At 41.3% G+C, this 17,072-nt stretch overlaps 1 protein-coding gene across 8 annotated transcripts in view; it reads right to left on the bottom strand.

The window, feature by feature from the left end:
- The window catches only part of SIL1 (SIL1 nucleotide exchange factor), a 216,377-nt gene that overhangs the window by 61,104 nt on the left and 138,201 nt on the right, over window positions 1-17,072 (bottom strand). For all 8 annotated transcript variants that reach the window (XM_080803525.1, XM_080803529.1, XM_080803526.1 and 5 more), the window contains 2 exons: window positions 10,479-10,670; window positions 5,746-5,867 (listed from right to left, as the gene is read on the bottom strand). In XM_080803525.1, coding sequence (XP_080659651.1) covers window positions 5,746-5,867; window positions 10,479-10,670 — 314 coding nt within the window. The remainder of the gene's footprint in view (window positions 1-5,745; window positions 5,868-10,478; window positions 10,671-17,072) is intronic.

Raw genomic sequence — 17,072 nt, 5'->3', positions numbered from 1 at the left:
TTAAAACAGATTTTAAAAAAGGCAAATAGTTTTTAGTAGACACAATAGTGAAAATAAAAATCCAAAGATTCATTCACCAACTAAACAACTAAAATGGGACAAAGAAGACTCAAATATCCCTCAAAAGTTTTCAGCCTGGGTAACTACGACAATCATACTGCCAAGAATAGATAAGAGAACGTGGGAGGGAAAACCTAGTTTGTTAGAGAGACAAAAATTAATTCCACTTTCTTCTCCTTGAGTTTGAGGTACAGTCAGACAGTCTGGTAGAAATGGAGAATGCAACTTGAGAGGAAAAGCTGGACTTCAACATAGATATTGGAATCATCCACAATGAGGCAGGATTTGAAACACAGGAATAGACAGAACCACTGGGAGAGAAAAGGGAAAATGCCGGAAAAAAATCTTGGTGAACAGCTATAATTAGGAGACAGTAAGATGATGAAGTTGCCATAAAAGGTAAGGAAGAGGGAATAATTAATTCCAGAGATACAAGAACCAAGGGACCATAATCACATGGCAACCAAGGGACCATAATCACATGGCAGCCAAGGAGTCTTTAAAGTTTCTTCTTCTTTTTTTAAAGCTTGTAAGTATTCTCTAGAAGTGGCACTCGAACCCGTAACCCTAAGATCAAGAGTTTCGTGCTGCACTGACTGAGCCAGTCAGGCACCCCAAGAAGTAGTTTTCAAAGGAATATACTGGTTGACATTGCCGACTGCTACACAGATGTTAGTGATTCCAAAATACTCTTGAAAAATTCAAGGAACAGTAGGAACATAATGGTCATGTGCACTTACTTACTTGAATCCCTTTTTGCCTATTCTTTCGAGGACATTGGAAGGGAAGGAAAATATAGGTTGTCATGTTGGAGACAATGTTAAGGTAGTGGTGGGAAGGGGTCAGTGGGTAACTGGGAACATTGTGGACAAAGAGGAAGGAGCCTAGAGAGAGGGAAAAGGGTGAGGAGCACTAATGGAACGGGAAAACAGGAAAACGTGCAGAGGCTAAAGGTCATGATAAGGCTAAAAACTAGATTCGAAAGGAGAGATGACAATATGAATATGGAGGTGGTCAGTGAACATGAGATGTTGACATAAATGGATAATGAATTTCAAGATATCTAGCGGATAAGGGAAGTAAAAATAAAGGTCAATACAGGTGAGAGTGTTAATGCCCAGCAAACTCATAAAAGCCATCAAGAAAGAGAGCACTAAAATTCACTAAGGACATCATGAAATCTGGAAGTTGGAGGTCAACAGATGAAAATGGGAGTTGGTGAAAGGACACTGGCCCAATGGTTAAAAATGAATTGGTAAGGGGCACATGGGGGGCTCAGTCAGTTAAGTGCCTGATTTCGGCTCAAGTTATGACCCAGATCAAGACCCACATCGGGCTCCCTGCTCAGTTCCTCTCCCTCTGCCTGTCATTCCCTCTGCTTATGCTGTTTGTTAAATAAATAAATAAAATCTTTGTTAAAAAATGAACTGGTAAAACTTTAGTGGGAAGAGTATAACTGAGAAAACCAGAGAGCCAACAAAGCGTGGGAAAAGGGGGTGCAGGGTCTGGAGTCAGGGAGACATTCATTTTATAAAGAGAAGTAACTAACACAAAATCTGCTAAGGAGGTTCCAAGGCAGATGCCAAGAAGAGAGGCTAGAACAAAATCCTATTCTGGGGATCCATCATAACAGAACATAACTGCAGTGTGACTGAGGGCGCATGTACATCCTTTTTCGCACCAGGCACAGGTCCATGACCCCTGCAAACTGTGGACAGTTCAAACAAAAGTACTGCATTCAGTGAGAGCCTACAATCCCATTTAATTGCATAATAATGCATACATATGCAGATGAGAATGTGAGTTACTAAAGATGGATATAGAACATGAGAAATGTTGGAGAGACAGGGGCATGAGAACAGCAAAAGCCAGGGCTCTCTGGGGCAAGCACACCAGTTTCTTGATAATTTAACTCCTGACAGTTAAATGGTAAAGGCTACATATAGGGAGATAAGAGATAAAAATAGGCAGCTGGTAGTTTGCCTGAGAAGCCAAAGTACTCTTACTTTGAGAAATAAAGCCAAAACCAGATCAGAGAAGGCTGCAGGGCCTCTGAAATTCACAAGACCTTTGTGAGACTTCTCACACATAGAAGCACAATGACTTGTCCAGGACTCCAAGATTCCTGATAGGTCAGACTGTAGACAGTACACACAGGTGCCCTCATGAGATGTTATCAGGTCAGGGAAAGGCCAATGAAAATAAGTGACTTAAAGAAGAAAGGAGGCGGGGGGCTCCTGGGTGGCTCGGTGGGTTGAGCCTCTGCCTTCGGCTCAGGTCATGATCCCAGGGTCCTGGGATCGAGCTCCGCATCGGGCTCTCTGCTCGGCAGGAAGCCTGTTTCCTCCCCACCCCTCTCTGCCTACTTGTGATCTCTCTCTCTCTCTGTCAAATAAATAAATAAAATCTTAAAAAAAAAAAAAAAAGAAGAAAGGAGGGGGAATGGAGAGAGAGAAGGAAAGGGGGGGACGTGGAGGGTAGGGGGAAGGGGCAGTGAGATGGGGAAGCAAGGAAGAAAGGAAAGAAACCATGAAAAGATGAAGCTGTCAAAGGCATCAGACCCCATTCTCCTTATCTCTGCACATCTTCTTTGCGAGAGCATGACCTGCCTTATACAAAGGCAACAAACAGCAGAAAATGAGTGTCTGTGACCCCTAAATTAGTGTGAATAATATTTAAATAAGGGAACAGACTATTTCAGGAGCCATGTAACATTCAATGGCCACATCAATTACATTTATGTCAACTCTTTCTTCTTGATCTTGGAATAATTGCTTCATGGTTAACACCAGGCAAGATATCTCTTTATCCACAGAATTGTGTGTGGAGGCTTTATTAAGCAATTAACCCAAGTAAGCAAGTAAACACCCTCATGATGCATCAAAATTAGCTGCAAGAAATATATGTGGTAGAACATAAGCAGAAAAGAAAATCAGGAAGATGAAGGTTCGTACTGTGAAAACATAAGAAGTAAAAATTGCCTTATAGTGAAAACTCATAGTAAAAAGAACACATGGTGAATACAATGATGTCATACCACTCATCACTGACAGGAGCTCTATAAGCTTTTTCACGGGACCTGTCTGTTACTTCATGTTCACTCAACCTTATCAAATACAGAGAATGGCGATCACGGCTTTTAGTTAATAGATGAAAAAGTAAGGCTCAGTGAAATCACTTGTCCATGCATAAACAGTCAGTAAATAACAGACACTAGACTTGAACCTGGATTTTCTGACTCTTGGTGCAGTGGTCTGCCTGGTTCTCCCATATACTCAAACATCTGGACTGAATGAGCAGTATTCCTACCCATTAGCAGAAAACTAGAAGGAATGCTATCTAAATAACACCCCCAAACCCTGGAACTCCATGGTTCCATGCTCACTATCCCTTGAATGCCCTCTTGACAACGAGCAACTTCATCCAATCACACACTGTGAGTGTGCATGCATGCATGTGCACACACACACACTGTAGGCTGGGGACAGGTAGGGAGCTACAAAACCAACACTTAGGACATTAGGAGTCAATAATGAATATGAAACTCTTTCTGCATAGAAAGAGCTACCTTGCACCAACTTCCTCTTTGCATAAGACACTGACATTTTCATGTTTAAGGAGCCTGCTTTTGGCTTCCAAAAGCTCTGGCGCCATACCATGCCGTCACTGTAACTGCCCTCCACTGGGCCATCAAAAGCCCAGCTAGAATGTTTTGAGTACAGCAGCTCACTTGTCACCAAAACACTAAGTTGCGATATTTTATATTTATCTCTATTTAAATTTTAGTGATGCCACATAAATGTTAATATGGTCTTATGCTAATACAATCATGGATGAGTCTTAATAACACCACATACTGGCACACCACTGGGTGAGTTATGGCCTGCTAAGCAGGCCTTATGCATGCTTCTCAAGTCACTTGGTTAGTCTCCTTTAAGTAAGATGTGACATCAAAATGTTACAGTTTCCCCCAAGAAATGTGTTTCCAGAAGCAATGGCAAGGGACATGTAGGATAATTTGCTCATCTTGAAAATGGAAAGAAGGTACTTGGGATTAGAGGAAAGAATTTCAAAAAGAGTCTGGGGAGAGAGGTTAATAATGTTTGATTTGGTTATTTCATGACTTGAGAAATAAAAAGTGAGCTTCCATAAGTTCTCAAGCCTCTGAAGCCATAAGGATAAGACCCTGGACTTCAATCTAGGGCTGAAATCACAGTGACCTATGACAAACTTACAGATTCTCCACCCTTCCAGTAGATATACAGGCAAACATCTCCTTGGGCTTTCTGAGAGACTGTCTGGGTGTGGAAGGTGAGACCAAGGGAGGCAGAGTGCCCTGGAAGCCACAGCCTACACTGTCAAGAACACAACCGCGGGATAAGCAGGGCTTGAAGATCCAAGCAGGTTAGTGATAAGGGGCACAAAGGCCTGCAGAGTCCTCAGCCTCCCCATGGAAAGATTCTTCCAGCCTTACCAGCTCTGCCCCTCAATTTACTGAGAAAAAACCCAGCAGCCTTTCACGGTGAGGAGGCACCAGTCTGAGATTCTGATTAAGTAACAATAAACATGTATGAAAGACAAAGAAAATCTTTTCAAAACAAAGCCTACAGGGGCGCCTGGGCAGCTCAGTGGGTTAAGCCACTGCCTTCGGCTCAGGTCATGATCTCAAGGTCCTGGGATCGAGCCCCGCATTGGGCTCTCTGCTCAGCGGAGAGCCTGCCTCCCCCTCTCTCTCTGCCGGGCTCTCTGCCTACTTGTGATCTCTCTGTCAAATAAATAAATAAAATCTTTAAAAAACAAAAAACAAAAAAACAAAGCCTACAATGGCAAACTGTTTACAACAGCCTTTCTCCCGCAACATCGTAATCCCTGCACCCTAGCAGAGCAACCCCTCATAGCTACTACCCATGCCCTTACACCAAGAATCAGAATACTGACTGGTTCCTATTTTAGAAGCACAAAGAGTCCTAAGAGCAGATTTTCAAAAATGAAAGGAACTATGGCTCCAATGGACCAACTACAGCTTGAAGACATCTTGACTTTTTTAGTATTATGATGTGGTGCCCAAACATCTTTCTGTATCCACTCTTAAGAGATGCTGTGTCCCCATTTCTCTTGCCTTATCACTCTTCTAGCATAAGCTGGACTAACTAAAATTTAAACAAATCCCAACCCAAAGAGTACAAATACCTGACTGCATGTTGATTGGTACCACACAATAAGGAGAAGGTATATATTCCCCCCACAAAGCCTTCTGGGTCAGGTTCAACATTTATTCATCACTAGATGTAGCTTCTAGATACATCTACTAGATGTAGATTGCAAAAGGCTCAACTCTTAGAGTTCATTCCCTTCCACTCAACCAGCTATGGGTGGTCTAACTTTTTATTAGCTCTGAATGCAACAGAGAATATGACCTAAAATTCATTATTATATGTCCATAAGATGAGAGGGAACACAGAGTCACACACAGTAACAACATGGTGAAAATGCTTATCTACTTGGAGTAAGGACAGAATCAAATTCTTACCCTAGTTTCATTAGGATTACAATGAAATGTGGATAGGGATACGCAAGACTTCAAGTGTAACCTTTCTCCAGGCCAAACAGGCCAAAAGTAAAGCTAGACGTCACCTGAAGGGCCCTAACAATCTTGCCAATGGGATGTCCATCTATGCTGCTCACCTGGAAAAGGCAGCTCCCAGCACAAATGCAGCATACTCCTTCACCAGGGGCTCTGTGCTGTTCAGCCCATTGATCACCACTTGAAGGCCACCAAAGGAAAGCAGGTCCTGTGCATTATCCATCTGCAACAAAGGCACGGCTTAGTATATACAGCTATCAAGCAAAGAAAAACCCTTCTTATTTATTGCCTTTCTTTTGGTGAGTATTAAAAAAACCCCTAAAAAGTCAAGTAAAAAGTAATGGTGGCCATTCTGACCAACTAGAAAAGATCTGTAGTAACAAATTAAATTCTTAAATTTGAGACTTCCGAATTCATCTAACATGATTGATGAGCACCTGCACGGGAAATGGCCGAAATGGCACCTAGCTTTTGCTTATGCCAAACGTGTCCTGGAATAATTCTATAACCATCACGAATCACAAAGCTTGCTCCTAACAAGCTGCTAACACAAAGATCTGGCATCATCAGGACTTCTAAATGGTGTCACGCTTCTGGTTCATGTCCAGTCCTAGTGTGGGGAATGGAAGCAGCAAACATTTAAAAAAAAGAAGTCCTCTCTCTTCCTCACTTCATACAGTCTAAGGCTGACTGACTCTGTGGACACTCATGATACAATTTGCACAGAATTCTCTCTCTCAAAGGCAGTTCTCTAGGCCTGAGTTACCGGCTAGTGGCTATTATTGGAGAGTGCATAACATTCCCATAATCAAATAAAATTCTATCAAATGGCACTGGTCTAGGCTACCCTTTCAGGTCCAAAGCTCCAAGGACAGTCTAAAGTATTTCCCTTTTATTCTATAGGGTATCTCACTTCCCGGGCTTTCTTAGTTAGTATCCTGAAACAAGAAAACTCAACTTGTTCAGAAAGGTCACTGGATCCTATTTTCTCCATGTAGTACTACAGTCTCCCTTGGAAACACCTCTGTTGCTACAAAGACTGCCTCTTGCCCACAGTTTGATCCCACTCTACGAATCATCAGGAAAATGTAGAAAGCTAGCCCAACACCATGACTGCTATCCACCTTTTCCTCCAGATGCCTCCGTTTCCTACCTGACTGGGCCCTTCCAAACAAGACAAAGACTAACAGAGAAATTGAGTTTGAAGGACTTTGACTCCACCTGTTTCTAGGTAGACCTAGACTGTTTTAATCACTTATAAGATCATTTTTATATATTCTGATATAATCTCCACAAGAACAGGTTTTTTTCTGCCTGTCCATTGTTACAGGCCCAGTGATTAGAACAGTGCTGAGCATATAGTTAGGTGCTCAATAATATACTTAGGTGAGTAAAAAAGGCAACCTGGGGTATCTGTGCCAACAAAATGGATGGGTCCTTGGTACCAGAAACCCGAAGAGATGGCTAATCCAGGGTCCTGAAGTTTGGAATCTGCTCTGCTATCAGGGCCCCCAAGTCAGGGCTGGGATTTTTCCATCTAAATCTGTCCTTATTAAGAGTTATTACTGGACCCTAGGCCAGCCAAATAGGGAGACTCAGAGCTGGGTGTTTGGCTGAGGTAAGTACAATAATACCTCATGAGCTTTCCTTTCTCACAGTTTTAAAATCTAAGAACTCACTGCCTCTTTTTCATCCCCTCCCCCAAGTTTTCTGGATAACAAAGCCACAGCTCAGACTCCTGTCATGCAATGCCTGGGGTGGCTACTTGTCGAAGCTGGTAGAACTCCTAATGGAGTGGCTGCCAGTCTGACAGCCCCAAAGCAACACAGAGTCACAGAAGTTCTGTTGCAGATGTAGTTTATCTTCGTTACTACAAAGACAATTCAGGGGATTATAAATTCTAACATTTATATAAGCCTCTCAACCTTTTCAATATGTTTTCTCACTTGTTATTTCACTGAAAACAAGGAAGAAAAGAGTCATTCTGCCCACTGTACACACAGAAGATCAAGCTCCAAAATCTGGGCCCTGCTCAGTATCACACAGAAGTCATGATCAGGGCCCAGGTCTGCAGCTCCACATCTAGGTCTAGGGCCACAGGTTTCTCCAGGCTGCCTTCAGGACGGAGTGAGACAGGTGGATAGAAACTCAAGGTAGAGGGAGGGAGTGTATGAGGAAGGACACATTAGGAACTGTGCCAACACTCCAGAGGAAAAGAGAGAACCAGAGCACTGGCCAGACAATCAGACAACAGGAAATAGAGAAAGGGAGACATTGAGGAAAGGCAAACACGCTGCCCTATGATATGTTGGGCAGACAGAAGCTGCACCTCATATGTAACTCACAACCATTTTCTAAACACACATATATGCTTTTTCACAAATCCTGTTTAATAATTCCAATATGGCAGGAGCGTCTGAAGAGAGCAAGTTAAGCCTCACCAGAGAACTGGTTCTTGGTCTGACCTAGGACTGAGTTAGGTGATGTTGAAGAAACTGTTTATCCCACTTCATAATCCATGAAAGCAGAATAGGACGTCACCCTAGAGGTAACACTGCCAGATAACCACCAGACTTGCATGAAAAAAATTCTGTCAGGGCCCTGCTGGCCTCCTGTATACTCATTACCCTCTAGGTATAATCAGCTCTCTAGTCATTTGGCCTTTCATGCTCAGCTAAAGGAAGAGTCTGTAGAAACCTGATACCTAAAGATCCACCCAAGTATGTTAAACGAGAAAAAATAAAAGCTGCCAAGATCAGAGGAGGACTAAGTTGGCCAATAACCCCTAAGATCCTTAATCCTTTAAATATCTGTAACAGAAAAGCTGTTGGAATTCTTGTTTTTCACCCTGGAGAGAAACACAGGAAAGAGGAAAGAGAACTCAGGCCCACTTTTTCTCTAAGAGGATCATAGACCTGCTATTTGAGTCCTGAGAAACAGTTAGGAGCAAAGGAAGAAGATGAAGAGGCCGCATCATAATTCCTGCAGATACAGTATACACTCATCCTCTCTCACCACAAAGGCTGGCAAAATCCTAAAGAAAGAATGAATGTCTTTTAGCCTAGTTCATAGAGAACAAGGACGCAGTCATGAGTGGGAGGATGCTGAAGATCTGTGTCTTGATGAGGATCTCAAACAAGCTTTTGATTATGATTACACAGTCTTCCTGGGCCACCATCGTCCCTAGTCTGAATTATGGCAAGAGCTTTCTATCTGGTTTCTGTGCCCATACCCCCTGCCTCCAGTCTAATTCTCGACAAAGCAGGCAGAGGGATCCTTTAAAAGTAAGTCAGAGCAAGTTGTTTTTCTGCTCAACAGCCTTTAGTAACATCCAGTTTCATATTCGTTTCCATGGTTGACAAGGCAGACCATGATCTTCCCTCATTATCTGACTGAGCTTCATCTATGTCCCTCTCTCATCTCCTGAGATGCTCCTTTCCAATACTGCCAATCCTTACCATGAACTACTTGTTTGTCCATAGTATTTATCAACTTTAAACACAACACCCATAATTTACTTATTAGTTATGTTTATTATCTATGTGTCTCCACTAGAAGCTAAGCTCCACAATTTTGTTCACAGATGTATTTTAAGTGCCTGAAATAGCTCTTGGGACTTAACAGGGATGCAATATATTAATTTACTTAAACAAATGACTTCTCTTATTCCTTTTCCTTAGATCTACCTAATAGATCTTTTTGAGCTTCATTCAAATGATTCCAGTATCCTAGGAGAGACAGAGTGACCAAAAGGTTAAGAGCACTGGTTAGGATCAGACAGACCTTCTTGCAAATCCCAGCTCTACCACTCACTAACTGGGTGACCTTGGGCAATATCAGGTGTGACCTGTGTCTTATTTGCCTCAGTGATAAAATGGAACTAGTAACAGCACCCACTCAGAAGGCAGCTGTGGAAGTCAATAAATTGGTTTGTACAAAACACTGGAATAAGTGCCCTCTCTATAACAACGCTCAATAAATATTAACTATTATAATTATGGCACAAGTGTGATCAGTCCTTTCCCTGCTGCAAACTCTCCAATGGGTCTTAAAATCAAGGATAAAATCATAAAGAGCACAATATTCCCAATTCCACCTCTCTGACTCTCTAACCTTCCCACTTTATCTATGCTATCGTATCCAGTATTTCCCAGGTCCTTAATCTCTCCAAGCACTTCTCAACCTCAAAATCTTTGCACATGCTGTTCCTCTGCTTGTGGTACTCTGATTCAAGGGCTGGCAAACGTCTTCCAAAGGGTCTGACAGTAATGATTTGTGGCTTTGTGAACGACAGGGTTTCTGTCACAACCCTTCAACTCTTCACTGTAGCATAGAAACAGCCCAAAACAACAGAACAGTACATAAAGAAATAGATGCGGCTGTGTCCCAGTAAAACTTTATCTATAAAAGCCTTCTTCAACACCTCTGACTGGGCTAAGTTCCCCTGTTATAAACTCCCACACTACTCTCTGGAGCCCTTATCAAAATCTTAAGTTTAAATTTATTGTTAATTGTTCATTGTTCAATTGTTCATGATTTCATTGTTCCCTCTTCCAGACTGTAAGCTACATAAAACAGGGACCATGGCTGTTTCGCCCTGCTGTGTAACAGGTACTGAAAAACTAATGGACGTAACACAGCAAATGAAAAAGAGGTTGGCCCTTTCTTCTAGAATGGATCTTACTACAGTAGCTATTGGCCTAGGTTAAAAATACTAGATGCCCTGAGAGAGGAGTAAAGATGCTGGTGCTACTTACTTAGGATTTAGGGCAGGGAGGTTTGCTGTTGAAGATGGTACTTAAAAGTCAGATTTATGGACAGAGAAATACGATACCTGATGGACATAATATTCAAGATCAAAGAGTGCAGCAATCTTCTCTTCTAGGCTGGAGCTGGAACTATTGAACTTGTTGATTAGCCGTACCATGATCTGCATGTCAGTCTCAATGATAACATTCAGCTCCTCAAAGTCCTTCTTCAGCTCCTCGATGGGGCGAAAGAGTCGTTTAACCTTGGCCTGCCTTGCCTAAGAGGAAAATTGAAGGAAAGGGGTTAAGTAGCTCAATTGGGGACTTCTCCGCAAGACAGTTGCTATCTACCATGGATGTCCATTTCTCAAAGAACTGCTGCTCCCAGATTCAAAACCTTCTTTCATCTGTACTATCAAAAAATCCTCCCACAGGAATACCTCATTTTATTGAACTTCACTTTGCCACACTTAGAGATGTTAGGTTGTGGCAACCTGCATTTAGCTACTCTATCAGCATCATTTTTTCCAACAGCATTTGTTCACTCTGTGTGTCTGTGTCACACTTTGGTAATTCTTGCAATATTTCAAACATTTTCATTATTATATTTGTGTTTTATTTAAGGATTTTTTTTTTTTTATTTGTTGAGAGAGCACAGAAGGAGAGGGAGAGGGAGAAGAGACTCCTGCTGAGCAGAGAGCCTGACATGGGACCTGATCCTAGAACCCTGGGATCATGACCTGAGCCAAAGGCAGACCCTAACTGACTGAGCCACCCAAATGCCCCTCATTATTATATTTGTTATGGTGATCTATGATCGGTGGCATTTGATATTATACTACTGTAGTTGTTTTGGGTGCCACAAACCACACCCATATAAGACACTGAACTTAACTGATAAATGTTTTGTGTATTCTGACTGCTCATTGGTAGGCAATTCCCCCATTGCTCTTCTTCTTCTTGGGCCTGGTCTATTTCCTAAGACAAAATGATTTTGAAATTAGGCCAATTAATAACCCCACAATGGCCTCTTAAGTATTCAAGTGAAAGAAGAGTCTCATGTCTCATTTTAAATCAAAAGCTAAGAAATGACTAGTCTTAGTGAGGATGGCATGTCAAAAGCTGAGATAACCAAAAGACAGGCCTCTTGTGCCAAACAGTTAGCCAAGTTGTGAATGCAAAGAGTTCCTGACAGAAACTGAAATGCTATTCCAATGGACACACAAATTGTAAGAAAGCAATACAGTAGTATTGCTGACATGGAGAAAGTTTTAGTGGTCTGGATAGAGGATCAAACCAGCCACAACTCCTTAAACCAAAGCCTAATCCAGAGGTCTTAAAAATCTTGTTAATTCTATGAAAGCAGAAAGAGGTGAGGAGCTTGCAGAAGAATGTTTGAAGCTAGCAGAGGTTGGTTCATGAGGTTTCAGAAAACAAGCCATCTCCATAACAGAAAAGTGCTAGGTGAAGCAGCAAGTGCTGATACAGAAGATGCAGCAAGTTATCTGGAAGATCTAGCTAATCCATGAGGGTGGCTAGACTCAGCAATAGGTTTTCAATGAAGACAAAGTACCCTTCTATTGGAGGAAGATGCCATCTAGGACCTACGTAGCTACAGAGAAGTCAATGCCCGGCTTCAAAGCACACGCTGATTTTCTTGGTAGGGGCTAATGCAACTGCTGACTTTGGGTTGAAATCAATGTTTATTTACTACTCCAAAAATCCTAGGGCCCATAAGAATTAAGCTAAATCTACTTGGCCTGTCCTCTATAAATGGAACAACAAAGCCTGGATGACAGCTCGTCTATTTACAACATGGTTTACTGAATATGTTAAGACCAACATTGAGACTTGGCAGGAAAAAAAAACAACAAAAAACCTCCTTTCAAAATTATTACTGCTTACGGACATGGCACCTGGTCACCCAAGAGCTCTGAGGGAAATGGGAAATGTAAGACGAGATTAATATTGTTTTCATGCTTGCTAACGTAACATCTATTCTGCAGCCCATGGATCAAGGAGTTATTTAGACTTTCAAGTCTTAATTATAATAATAAGAAAATGTATTTTATAAGGCTACAGTTGCCACAGATAGTGTTTCCTTTAATGGATTTAGGCAAAGTAAACTGAAAACCTGTTGGAAAGTATTCCCCATTCTAGATCCCATTAAGAACATAACAGGAAGAAGTCAAACTATCAACATGAACAGGAGTTTAGAAGAAGTTGATTCTAGCATTCATGGATGACTGCGACAAGTTCAAGTCTTCAGTGGGGGAAGTAAGTGCAGATGTGGTAGAAATATCAAGAGAATTAGAAGTGGAGCCTGAGGATGTGACTGAACTGTTGCAACATGATAAAACTTTAATGAATGAAAAGTTGCTTCTTATGGATGAGCAAAGAAAGTAGTTTCCTGAAATGGAATCTACTCCTGTTGAACATGCTGTGAAGACTGCTGAAATGACAACAAAGGATTTAAAATACTACAGAAACTCAGCTGATAAAGCAGTCAACGGGTTTGAGAGAGCTGACTCCCATTTTAAGAGAAGTTCTATGGTGGGATAATATTATCAAACTGCATCACATGCTACAGAGAAACTGTTCAGGAAGTTGTTCGACATGGCAAACGTCACTGCTGTCTTATTTTAAAAAATCACCACAGCTACACTAATGTTCAGTGACCACCACCCTCATCAGTCAATGCCATCAGCATTGAGACAAGACCCTCCATAAGCAGAAGGATTACAACTCACTATAAGCTCAAGGTGTTTAGCATTTTTTAGCAATAAAGTACTTTTTAAAAATTAACATACAATATATTATTTGTTTCAGGGGTATAGGTCTATGAATCATCAGTCTTACAGAATTCACAGCACTCACCATAGCACATACTCTCCCCAATGTCCTTCACCCAGCCACCCCGTCCCTCCCCATCCACCCCCCAGTAGCACTCAGTTTGTTTCCTAAGATTAAGAGTCTCTTATGGTGTGCCTCCCTCCCTGGTTCCATCGTTTCATTTTTCCCTCCCTTCTCCCCACGAACCCCCACCCTGACTCTCAAATTCCTTGTATCAGAGAGATCATATGATAATTATCTTTCTCTGACTGCCTTAGCAATAAAGTACTTTTTGAATTAAGGCACGCATATTGTTTTTTAGACAAAATGCTATTGCACACTTAGTAGACCGCGGTACAGAGTAACCGTAACTCGTACATGCATTGAAACCAAAAAATTAATCTGACTTGATTTATTGCAGAGGTCTAGAACCAAACCCATACTGTCTTCAAGGCATACCCATACCTTCTAAGATGCCCACAGAAGAGAACCCTCTGCCCCAAAAACATACTCAAGATTTTCCAAGGTTTACTTATTCTAGTCTGACTTCTAATGTTCAACAAGAATGGAAAGTCTTCTTGCTGCCATCACTGAGGTCAGGGGAAGCAATGCAAGCTCACCTTCAACCCCTAACCTCAGTTGATAAGGCTGAGGGCTAAGGTGGAGTAATCGGCACCTTGGTTCTGTATCTTCAACAATCGTTTAATATCTTTGCTCTGCCGTGCCCAATCCAGCAACATTTTAGGGAAACCCGGATGTAGGAAACTGTGGGTAAAGAGCTGTCAGAGTGGGAGCAATTTGCTGATGAAAATTAAATCACTGTCATTACTGTCGATCTAACTACAGGTGTACAATTTGTTCAACTGTTTGAAGTGGCTAAATTACTGTATGTACTATACTCAAGTCTCAATTTTCTCTCGATCCTTTCCTACCCCACACACATACAAAAATTTAAAAAATGAAATTATGCTGGAGGTGAATAAAAGACTTTAATTAGATATTTTATACATGTGACACTTCCATTTTCTTCCCAATTTTAGAGGACAGTGCTTATAAATAGAGTCCAGAAGATCACAGTGGTTTATGTCTCTATCTTCCCCCAAAAATTAAAAGGCACGAATATTTATAAAAAGTAGAATGATGAGCAGCTGTCAGCTCCAAACTGCTCATCTATTACCTATGGATTTTCTCCCCAGTTACAAGTACTGAAATGAATCAGCCTTTCTTAAAAAAGACCGAGCTCCTAGCAGAGTAATCACATCTATGGGATGTCACATCCTGCTTCTTCAGAATAAAACAACAGTGAAATGCTCCCCCTACATCCAGCTAAAGTACTCTGGATGGCCGCCAAAGGCAGGGCAAAAAGGTCTGGGGAAGTTGAGTCACTGCCTAGCATTGTGGGATGACAGGCAAGTGAGCACCTCCATCTCACGTAAGTGATGTATACGTGGCCCTCAGGAAGAGGGCCTTTTTTTTTTTTTTTAAGATTTTTATTTATTTGACAGACAGAGATCACAAGTAGGCAGAGAGGCAGGCAGAGAGAGAGGGGGAAGCAGGCTCCCGGCGGAGCAGAGAGCCCAATGCAGGGCTGGATCCCAGGACCCTGGGATCATGACCTGAGCCGAAGGCAGAGGCTTTAACCCACTGAGTCACCCAGGTGCCCCAGGAAGAGGGCCTTTTTTAAGAAAAAACAAAAACCACAAAAGCTTTTCATTTTGCAATAATTATAAACTCCCAGAAAGTTACAAAAATAATACAGCGAATACCATGTACCCTTGGTTCAGCTTTCCCCAATGGCAGCATCTTACATAACAGTACACTAACAAAACCAAGAAAATGACAAAGGTATAATACTGTTAACCAGACTATAAGCCTTACTCAGATTTTATCAGCTTTTACATGTGCACATTTGCACATATATGCGTGTATATTATTCTATACAATTTTATCATATATATATATATATATATATGCATCTGCCAGAACAATCAGGCTACCAAACTACTCCACCACCACCAAACAACTCCACTGTGCTACCCCCCTCTATAGCTACATGTCACCCTCCCTCCCAACCCTGTGCCCTGACAATCACTACTTTATTCTCCATCTCTCTAATTCTGGCATTTAGACAATATTATAAAGATGGAATCACAAAGTCTGTAATCTTTGGAGATGGTATATTTATATGAACATAAAGCACTTGAGATCTATCCAAGTTACCACACACATCAATGGTTCATTTATTTTTAATGCTGAGTAGTACTACATTATACAGATGTATAGTTTGCTTAACCATTCACCTGTTGAATATTTGAGTTGTTTCCAGGTGTCGACTATTATGAACAAAATCACATAAATATTTGTATAAGGGTTTTTATATAAATTCAAGTTCTTATTTCTTTGGGCTAAATGCCCACAAGTATGACTGCTGGGTCATACGATACACGTTTGGTTTTATAATAAACCACCTATTTTCCACGGTGACTTACATTTTACATACTCACTAACAATGTTTGAAACACCCAATTTCTCCATATCCTCACTAGTATTTAGCATTATCACTACTTTTGTTTTAGGTATTTTAATAGATGTATAGTGATAGCTCATTGTGGACTTAATTTGCATTCTCCAAAGGCTAAAGACATTAAACATCTTTTCGTGTGCTTATCTGCCATTCACTCATCATCTTTGGTGAATTATCCATTTGTTCATTTCTTTTCCCTGTTCTCTAAATTTGTTGTCAGTTTTTACTGTTGAGCTTTCAGAGTTCTTTATATTCTAGATTCAAGTCTTTAATCAGATACAGTCTTTGCTTTGCACAGATCTTACACGCACCAAGTTCAAATACTATAGTTTCAATAACACCATACTCCCCACACTACACAAATTTCAGTTACCACAAATTTCATTTAACTGTAATTGCATGAAGTACAAACTCTGTTGCTGGCTCTTCAGTCCACAACTCACTAATGTAACATAAATGCTGATGATGATGAGCGGCTGATCATACCACTTCTTTCTAACTCTGACAGGCTACTGCAGAGTAGTTCATACACAGAGGTATAGTGTAGTTCTAGTTGTAGTTGTGTAGTTGTAGGACTTCCTCATCCTCCAATGACAAACCCACATAACATTTCATAAAAATGGGCATGCAAAAGAAAGAAGTGGCCAAGAAAGAAGAAAGTGCAACAAAGAAACTAACAGTGGTAATTCTGAAAGTGAAACTCATACTCATATGGAATGTATATGGAGCTACAGAAGAGGCCACAATTTTTGCTTCAACTATCAGTCTTTTTCTTTTTCATTTTTTAAGATTTTATGTATTTTATTTGAGAGAGAGAGAGACAGCGACAGAGGGAACACAAGCAAGGGGAGTGGGAGGGGGGAGAACAGGCTTCCCACGGAGCAGGGAGCCCGATGCAGGGCTCGATTCCAGGACCCTGGGATCATGATCTGAGCCAAAGGCAGATGCTTAATGACTGCCACCCAGGAGCCCCCAAACATTATTTTTCAAATGTAAGAGAATGACAGCCTATTCTTTCCCCGATTATTTTCATTCATTTTATTGTTCTCTTCTTCTTCCTGATGATTCCAAGTTTTGTTCTACTGTTATTTCATTTTTATTTGGAGAATATTCTTTAGTCTTTCTTCTAGGTACATTGGCTAGTGACAAATTTTTTCAATTTTCTTTTGTGTAAGAATGTCTTGATTTCAGGGTGCCTGGGTGGCTCAGTGGATTAAGCCTCTGCCTTCGGCTCAGGTCATGATCTCAGGGTCCTGGAATCGAGCCCCACATCGGGCTCTCTGCTCAGCAGGGAGCCTGCTTCCCCCTCTCTTTCTGCCTGACT

The sequence above is a fragment of the Martes martes genome (assembly GCF_963455335.1).
Source record: "Martes martes genome assembly, chromosome: 5".
NCBI classification, from domain to species: domain Eukaryota; kingdom Metazoa; phylum Chordata; class Mammalia; order Carnivora; family Mustelidae; genus Martes; species Martes martes.
This window is presented reverse-complemented; position numbering and strand designations above follow the sequence as displayed.